This window comes from Anomaloglossus baeobatrachus, chromosome 6 (genome assembly GCF_048569485.1).
Source record: "Anomaloglossus baeobatrachus isolate aAnoBae1 chromosome 6, aAnoBae1.hap1, whole genome shotgun sequence".
In the NCBI taxonomy this organism is placed as follows: domain Eukaryota; kingdom Metazoa; phylum Chordata; class Amphibia; order Anura; family Aromobatidae; genus Anomaloglossus; species Anomaloglossus baeobatrachus.
In genome coordinates this window covers 546741381-546751225 of record NC_134358.1, presented here as the reverse complement: position 1 = coordinate 546751225, position 9845 = coordinate 546741381, and the positions used below count along the sequence as shown (strand labels likewise).

At 46.2% G+C, this 9845-nt stretch overlaps 1 protein-coding gene across 1 annotated transcript in view; it reads right to left on the bottom strand.

The window, feature by feature from the left end:
• Positions 1-5623, bottom strand: part of AKAP9 (A-kinase anchoring protein 9) — a 357327-nt gene extending 351704 nt beyond the window's left edge. The window contains exon 1 of the mRNA XM_075316166.1: positions 5478-5623. Coding sequence (XP_075172281.1) covers positions 5478-5531 — 54 coding nt within the window. The 5' untranslated portion in view covers positions 5532-5623. The remainder of the gene's footprint in view (positions 1-5477) is intronic.
• Positions 5624-9845: the final 4222 nt, after the last annotated feature.

Sequence of the window (9845 nt, the reverse complement as noted above, 5' to 3'; positions counted from 1 at the left end):
CATGGTGATGAGCTGTGTTGCTTTTACGCCAAAACATCTCGTCTGGCATTGTTCCCAAATAGTTCAATTTTGGTTTCATCAGACCAGAGCCCCTTCTTCCACATGTTTGGTGTGTCCCAGGTGGCTTGTGGCAAACTTTAAAGGACACTTTTTATGGATATCTTTGAGAAATGGCTTTCTTCTTGCCACTCTTCCATAAAGGCCAGATTTGTGCAGTGTACGACTGATTGTTGTCCTATGGACAGACTCTCCCACCTCAGCTGTAGATCTCTGCGGTTCATCCAGAGGGATCATGGGCCTCTTGGCTGCATCTCTGATCAGTCTTCTCCTTGTTTGAGATGAAAGTTTGGATGGACGGCCGGGTCTTGGTAGATTTGCAGTGGTATGATACTCCTTCCATTTCAATATAATCGCTTGCACAGAGCTTCTTGGGATGTTTAAAGTTTTGGAAATCTTTTTGTAACCAAATCCGGCTTTAAACGTCTCCACAACAGTATCACGGACCTGCCTGTTGTGTTCCTTGGTCTTCATGATGCTATTTGCGCTTTACACAGAACCCAGAGACTATCACAGAGCAGGGGCATTTATACGGAGACTTGATTACACACAGAGGCTTATATTTATCATCATCAGTCATTTAGAACACCATTGGATCATTCAGAGATCCTCAATCAACTTCTGGAGTGAGTTTGCTGCACTGAAAGTAAAGGGGATGAATAATATTGCACGCCACAATTTTCAGTTTTTTTTATAAAGGTTTGTTACATTTTGTTTAACTTCACAATTGTGTCCACTTGTTGTTGATTCTTCACCAGAACATTAACATTTTTATCTTTATGTTTGAAACCTGAAATGTGGGAAAAGATTGAAAAGTTCAAGGGGGGCCGAATACTTTTGCAAGGCACTGTAGCTCTCATTGAGCACTTTTATATATGAAAAGGCAGAAGTAGAGATTAACAGCTTCTGCCTTCTTCAGGGCTCCCCGGACTGTGCCAGATACCCTCAGCTCTTACAACATTGCAGGAGCTTTCACCTTGCACTGTAAATTCATGACGGTCCCGGGTTATAGCCCAGAACCAAGCGCCAAAACAATTATCGGCCTCAGCCATTACCAGATTAAGGTGGGAGGGTCAGGTCCGGGGCGTTTATTTAATTTAGGAGTCTGACCAGAGGGCTTATAGGTCCTATTTTTGATTCATATATGGTTACCTGGAGCGCTTCCTATATAAAAAGGTAAGACAACTATGGCCAAAAAACTCTGCACAAGGCTCTTTTCTGAAAAGTTGATGCGTCTGTAATAAAGATACCGGACACTACGGATGTGCGCCTATGGCCCTGCTGTCACACAAAACCCCAGCATAGGCTCCAATGCTTTAAAAGGTTTTTTGGTTTCATAAAACCCCCTTTCCTTGATGAAGTTTCCTTAAGTTTCTCACCCTCACAGGGTCCAGCGCTCAGTCTCCTCCTCTGCCTGCGCTAATGTGATAGTGACAGCGCTGCAGCTAATCAGTGATCTCAGCACCTAGGGGTGTTAACTCTATCAATGTGATGTCAGCCTTGCATACAATAGTCAGAAGGAGCTGCGTTGGACCAGGAGAGGATGAGTAAAGCACTAAAAAAAAATCAATACAGGGACAGCAGTTTTTGGATACCAGAAATCCCTTTAAGGGTACGCTAACACGAGCGTGAAAATCGGACGAGAGCAATGCGAGAAATTCTCGCATTACACTCGGACCAATGTTATTCTATGAGTGCGAGCTGTTGGTCAGCTTTTCTCGCATCCAGATTCTGGATGCGAGAAAAGCGGCAGCATGCTGCGCATTCATACGTAAAACGTCTCTGACTCGCCAAAACAAGTCTATGGGTGCGAGAAAAAAAACAGACGTCACACGGACGGCACACGGACCATCCTAGTGACATCCGTTTTTCTGAATACAATTCTATCATGTAGCATAGAACACTGTAAATGTTCATGTTATCGACTGTAAATGACTAATTGCTGAGAAAAAAACGGATTGCACACGGACAGCATACTGAGAGCACACTGAGAGCACACTGAGAGCACACTGAGAGCACACTGATGACAAGTGAGAAAAATTCGTTCGACTCTCGCAAACGAGAATGGGACCGTTTTTTAATACATTCGTGTGAGTCCAGCCTAATACTTGCCCCCATCTCATACGCCAGGTCTTTCTTTACAGACACCATCATTGCAGACTGGTTGCTACAAAAATGGCTTCAGTCTAATGAACTGTCAATTTTCAGTCCATGCTGCATCAATTAAGGCTGCAGAGTTTTTCCACCATACAACGCACAAGATAAAATCTGCAAAACATCCGCCCTGTGTGTCCTATGTGGATGTAGCAGAGCCGAGCTCTGATTGTGCCTACAAGTAAGAAGTGCATTTTGCTGTGGATTGCCAGTGAAAATAATTGTTTGGAGCCACCCTAAGGCACGGGTAACAGCTACCCCCCCCCCCCCCCCATAAGGAGGGTGCCAAGGTGTATACAGCCTCGTATATGTAACCGCAGCCTCACCGCTAACACCTGTCCTCTGACAACTGCACTAACACAAGTGACCAGAAGACACGCTGTGAACAGCTGCGGAGACAGTTGCCGCAAGGAGAGAAGCGGAGCCGAGCACACAAGGGACACTGGCCAGCAGCTGTGACGTCAATACACACAGAAAGGCAATCTGCAACATCTTTTCTTACAAGACTGTTGTGCTGCTCCTCAGTTATCCTTCCTGGACATGTACACATTTCCCTTGTGAATGGGGCACTTGGATACACAAGGTCTTGTACCGTCCAGTGTCTGAGGACGGAGCCCAACGATCAGGAGAACAGAACACTCATTTGTCAATGTATCCATTTCCAGGAAGAATAACAGAGGAACGGCTTCAGCACGTTACTTCAGGGGATATACAAGCAAATAATCACTACCACTGACATCCTCTGTAATAGCCACCAAATAATTACAGCAGATCAGGTCTCCAGAAGCTGCGGAACACTGCAGAACTACAAGTCCCAGCATGATGGGTGTAAACAAATGAATGAGAGTAGAACAGAAGGGAACAAAAACACAGAAATGCTGAAAACATAACGTGGTTCACACATGGATAGAGCCCAGAGGATGCTGCGCATAAGGTGACAGCGGTACATACAGAGGGGGCAGGTGACAGCGGTATATACAGAGGGGGCAGGTGACAGCGGTATATACAGAGGGGGGGCAGGTGACAGCGGTATATACAGAGGGGGGCAGGTGACAGCGGTATATACAGAGGGGGCAGGTGACAGCGGTATATACAGAGGGGGGCAGGTGACAGCGGTATATACAGAGGGGGGCAGGTGACAGCGGTATATACGGGGGGGCAGGTGACAGCGGTATATACAGAGGGGGGCAGGTGACAGCGGTATATACAGAGGGGGGCAGGTGACAGCGGTATATACAGAGGGGGCAGGTGACAGCGGTATATACAGAGGGGGGGCAGGTGACAGCGGTATATACAGAGGGGGGCAGGTGACAGCGGTATATACAGAGGGGGCAGGTGACAGCGGTATATACAGAGGGGGGCAGGTGACAGCGGTATATACAGAGGGGGGGCAGGTGACAGCGGTATATACAGAGGGGGGGCAGGTGACAGCGGTATATACAGAGGGGGGCAGGTGACAGCGGTATATACAGAGGGGGCAGGTGACAGCGGTATATACAGAGGGGGGGCAGGTGACAGCGGTATATACAGAGGGGGCAGGTGACAGCGGTATATACAGAGGGGCAGGTGACAGCGGTATATACAGAGGGGGGGCAGGTGACAGCGGTACATACAGAGGGGGCAGGTGACAGCGGTATATACAGAGGGGGCAGGTGACAGCGGTATATACAGAGGGGGGGCAGGTGACAGCGGTATATACAGAGGGGGGCAGGTGACAGCGGTATATACAGAGGGGGCAGGTGACAGCGGTATATACAGAGGGGGGCAGGTGACAGCGGTATATACAGAGGATGCTGCACATAAGGTGACAGCGGTATATACAGAGGGGGGCAGGTGACAGCGGTATATACAGAGGGGGCAGGTGACAGCGGTATATACAGAGGGGCAGGTGACAGCGGTATATACAGAGGGGGGGCAGGTGACAGCGGTATATACAGAGGATGCTGCACATAAGGTGACAGCAGTATATACAGAGGGGGGCAGGTGACAGCGGTATATACAGAGGGGGCAGGTGACAGCGGTATATACAGAGGGGGGGCAGGTGACAGCGGTATATACAGAGGGGGGGCAGGTGACAGCGGTATATACAGAGGATGCTGCACATAAGGTGACAGCAGTATATACAGGGGGGGGCAGGTGACAGCAGTATATACGGGGGGGCAGGTGACAGCGGTATATACAGAGGGGGGCAGGTGACAGCGGTATATACAGAGGGGGGCAGGTGACAGCGGTATATACAGAGGGGGCAGGTGACAGCGGTATATACAGAGGGGGGGCAGGTGACAGCGGTATATACAGAGGATGCTGCACATAAGGTGACAGCAGTATATACAGGGGGGGGCAGGTGACAGCAGTATATACGGGGGGGCAGGTGACAGCGGTATATACAGAGGGGGGCAGGTGACAGCGGTATATACAGAGGGGAGCAGGTGACAGCGGTATATACAGAGGGGGGCAGGTGACAGCGGTATATACAGAGGGGGGCAGGTGACAGCGGTATATACAGAGGGGGGCAGGTGACAGCGGTATATACAGAGGGGGGCAGGTGACAGCGGTATATACAGAGGGGGGCAGGTGACAGCGGTATATACAGAGGGGGGCAGGTGACAGCGGTATATACAGAGGGGGGCAGGTGACAGCGGTATATACAGGGGGGGCAGGTGACAGCGGTATATACAGGGGGGGGGCAGGTGACAGCGGTATATACAGAGGGGGGCAGGTGACAGCGGTATATACAGAGGGGGGCAGGTGACAGCGGTATATACAGGGGGGGCAGGTGACAGCAGTATATACAGAGGGGGGGCAGGTGACAGCGGTATATACAGAGGGGGGGCAGGTGACAGCGGTATATACAGGGGGGGCAGGTGACAGCAGTATATACAGGGGGGGGGCAGGTGACAGCGGTATATACAGAGGGGGGCAGGTGACAGCGGTATATACAGAGGGGGGCAGGTGACAGCGGTATATACAGAGGGGGGCAGGTGACAGCGGTATATACAGAGGGGGGCAGGTGACAGCGGTATATACAGAGGGGGGCAGGTGACAGCGGTATATACAGGTGACAGCAGTACATATACACATAGGTGGCAATAGTATATATACACTGGTGAGAGCAATATATACAGGGGGCGTATAGACAGATAACAGTGGTGAATATATAGGGGGTACACTACACACAGGTGACAGCACTACACGCAGATGGCAGGCAGCACGCATGTGTCAGGCAGGGGACAGCAGCCATGGAGGTGCCGGCCGCCGGCTCTTACCTTGGCTTTCCCGGCCTCCAGCTTCCTCTTCCTCTCCTGCTCTTCTCCGTCCATGCCGGCCCCTGCACACAGCAATGCGCAGTGTTACAAGCGGCCGCTGCTCTCTCCCATCTCCACGTAAACATTCGGCGCGCCGCAGTGACGTCACCCGCCCGCGCCCGGCCCCCTCCTCTAGGTACAGAGCTCCCTCCACTGAGTGCAGAGCCCCTGTCACCTGCACTGCCCCCAGCACACCGGGTCACGGCCGGGGCAGAGCTGCTGCTGCTGCTGCCGCACTCACTGCATGGTAGCGGCTGTCAGCCTGTGATGACTGATAACAGAGGGCACTTGGCTGCACTCAGCTGCTGAGAACACCTTAGGCCACCATCACACGTCCATTGCAAAATACACATATGTTGCACATTTCGTTTTGGCCATCCATGTGACCGTACTGGAAAAAGGGAAGGAAGGAAGGAAAAGGGAAGGAGGAAGGAAGGAAAAAGGGAAGGATGGTGAAGGAGGGAAAGAAGGAAAAAGGGAAGGAAGGTGAAGGAAGGAAGGAAAAGGGAAGGAAGGAAAAAGGGAAGGGAGGTGGAGGAGGGAAGGAAGGAAAAGGGAAGGAGGAGGGAAGGAAGGAAAATGGGAAGGAAGGAAAAAGGGAAGGAAGATGAAGGAGGGAAAGAAGGAAGGAAGGAAGAGGGAAGGAAGGAAAAAGGGAAGGATGGTGAAGGAGGGAAAGAAGGAAGGAAGGAAAAGGGAAGGAGGAGGGAAGGAAGGTGAAGGAGGGAAAGAAGGAAGGAAGGAAAAGGGAAGGAAGGAAAAGGGAAGGAAGGAAAAAGGGAAGGGAGGTGGAGGAGGGAAGGAAGGAAAAGGGAAGGAAGGAAAAAGGGAAGGAAGGAAAAAGGGAAGGAAGGTGAAGGAGGGAAAGAAGGAAGGAAGGAAGAGGGAAGGAAAAAGGGGAGGATGGTGAAGGAGGGAAAGAAGGAAGGAAAAGGGAAGGAGGAGGGAAGGAAGGTGAAGGAGGGAAAGAAGGAAGGAAGGTGAAGGAGGGAAAGAAGGAAGGAAAAGGGAAGGCGGAAGGAAGAAAAAGGGAAGGAAGGAAAAAGGGAAGGCTGGTGAAGGAAGGAAGGAAAAGGGAAGGAAGGGGAAGGAGAGAAGGAAGGAAAAGAGGAGGAGGGAAGGAAGGATAAAGGAAGGAAGGTGAAGGAGGGAAAGAAGGAAGGAAAAAGGGAAGGAGGAGGGAAGGAAGGAAAAAGGGGGAAGGAAGGACAGAAAAAGGGAAGGAAGAAGGAAAAAGAGAGTAAAGGGAAGGAAGGAGTTCAGTCACATCATGGACCAATAAAGGTTTGATTTTTCAGCTTTAATATTGGAGTGCTGACTTCCTTCTCTTTTTTTCCAGATAGATAAGAGATAGATAGACAGATGAGAGTTAGATAGATAGATGATATATATATATATATATATATATATATATATATATATATATATATATATATATATATATATATATATATATAAAGGGGAAAGAGACAGACGGAGCCCATTACTTGGCCACCTTAGTTAAATCTGTATGGAATATCTGTGGTGTTACATTTTTGTTAATACATTCTATTTTGTTAACAACAGTTATAAACCTGGGTGAAGCCGGGTAGTACAGCTAATATATATATATATATATATATATATATATATATATATATATATATATATAAATAATATTTTACAGCTATTAACCAAATAAATGAAAAAAGCAACCTGGAGTTCCCCCTATTTTTGTTACCCAGCACAGGTAAAGCAGACAGCTGAGGGTTGGTATTATCAGGCTGGGCAAGTCCATGGTTATTGGCCCCTTCGCAGCCTAAAAATATCAGCCCATAGGTGCCCCAGAAGAGGAACAATCATTTGATGTGCCAATTATTGTGCTTTGCCCCGCTCTTCCTGATTACCCTGGTGCGGTTGCAATCAGGTAATATTTTTTGGGGTTGATGTCAGCTAGCATCAAGCCCAGGGGTTAGTAATGGAGAGCGGTCTATCAGATACCTCCATTACTAACCCAGCAGTATTTCTGCTGATTAAAGGAATGCTGCAGCATCGCTCTGATTAGGAGAAGCGATCGGAGTATTCAGTCATAAAGTTCCCTAGGGGGACTAGTAAAATAAATAAAAAATGTAAAAAAAAATGTTTTAAAAAAATGTTAAAAAATAAAAAACCTAAAAGTTCAAATCACCCCCCTTTTTCCCCATTGAAAATAAAGCAATTAAAATATACAGATATTTGGTATCGCCACATTCATTAATTCCCGATCTATCAAAATATAAAATCAATTGACTTGATCTGTGGTGAGAAAAAAATTCTAAACGCCAAAATTACAGTTTTCGGTCGCCGCAACATTGCATTAAAATGCAATAAATGGAAAATGAGAACGTTACGGTTCTCGGAAAATGGCGCCAAAAGTGAAATTCTTTTTCTAGACACTTTTTTTGGACAAATTGTCCAATGTTTTTTATTGATATTATTTTGTGATATATACGATGTTTTGATTGCTTAATATTAGAATTATTTCTGTTGGTGGCCAAAAAAACTGCAGTCATGGCTTTTTGATTTTTTTCTCATTATACTGTTTACCGATCAGATTAATGAATTTTATATTTTGATAGATCGGAATTTTACAAATGCAAAGATATCAAATATTTGTTGTTTTTTTATTTCCTAATTTATTCTGTGGGTATAAAGGGGGTGATTTGAACTTTTATATTTTTTTTAAGTCACGTTTTCCACAATTTAAGTGTCCTTATGGGACTTGAACCTGCAATAGTCTGATCACTTGTTCTATGTACAGCGATGCCACAGCATTCTTTATCGTCCTAGTTTCACATCCATGTGTTACTATAGAAAAGACCAGACTATGTACGAGATGAGACCAGACTATGTACGAGATGAGACCAGACTATGCACGAGCCAAGACCAGACTATGTACGAGCCAAGACCAGACTATATACGAGCCGTGTCTTCGTCACCAGTGAAATGTTCCTCGATTTGAAGACCTTGCCTAGTGACTTAATTGTTGATTTGCCCATAACTATTCTCCTATTGACCTCTGGTGTTGTTGCTGCATTTTGAGTGATCATTGATCCCAGTAGGTTGAAGTCCTTTACAACTTCCAAGTTCGTCACTGTCAATCTCAAATGTGTCCTAGTCATACCTGGCAGTAGTCAATACCTTCGTCTTAATATCAATATCTTAACCTCTTAATCACCGCCAATATGCCTTTTTACTGACCTAAGGAATATCACCCCTTCAAAGGATCAAAATGCAGCAGGTGTTGGCTGCACACAATAACTGACATCATGCTGCATTGCATGATTAGTGTTAGGGCTCGTTTAGACCTCAATTTTTTTAGTTATGAGAGTTATGAGAAAAACAGTCGATTTTTGGGGGTCAGAGTTTCATCCAAGTTTAGTCTCAGTGTCATCAGTCTTGTGGAAAAAAATCTCAGTTCTTTTCCTATCTAACAGTCCATGAAAAACGCATCCGAGTGCGTTACGATTTTTTCACGGACCCACAAACTTGCATTGCTTATTTTGATCTGAAGATCCAGACAAAATCGACAAAATCGGACATGTATCCATGATTTTGCACGGATCACTTGATCTCAGGAAAAATATTGTACAAGTGATATTCGTAAACAATGAAACAAACAGATTTCACTCGTATGTGAAACAATGAGGTCTGAACGAGCACTTAGAATATATTGTGGCCGTATAAACCCCTAAATGCTGCTGTCAGAAGTGACAGCGGCCCCCACATTATTAACAGAGGCGGGAGGGCTCCCTCCTAAACCCATCGATCACCCGAGGACAAATGGCCGCTGCGTCTGACAACTATTGTGAACTGTTAGGAACTTAGCAACATTTTAGTGGGGAAAAATACTGTAATTTTTCATTCCATTAATTCCATTTTTGCATTAATTCCTTTGAAGCACCATTTAGAATAATTTAGGGGATGCTAGTTTTGTTTTTTTCTATTTTAATTGTCTCTTTTGTGGAGTTTTCCTAATTCATAGACCCACCAAATTCACTTCAAAACTGAACTGGTCCCTAAAAAAAAATAAAAAATAATAATAATAATAATAATAGAAAATTATGAAAAATAAAAGTTGCTGCTGAAACGTTAAGTCTTCTAATATCCTCACAAAATAAAAGTACCGCATATCTATTAAAAACCGATCCGGGCGTAAAGTAGACATATTGGATCCCCTAGGCTGAGAGCCAGGTTAGGAGCCCCAGTCCTCTGTTATCCCCTCACATCCCATGACAGTAGGACAGGACGGGTCCTCTAGAGAGAGACATTGCTACTTAAAAATGGCCAGGAGTGGAACGATCTTTTTGG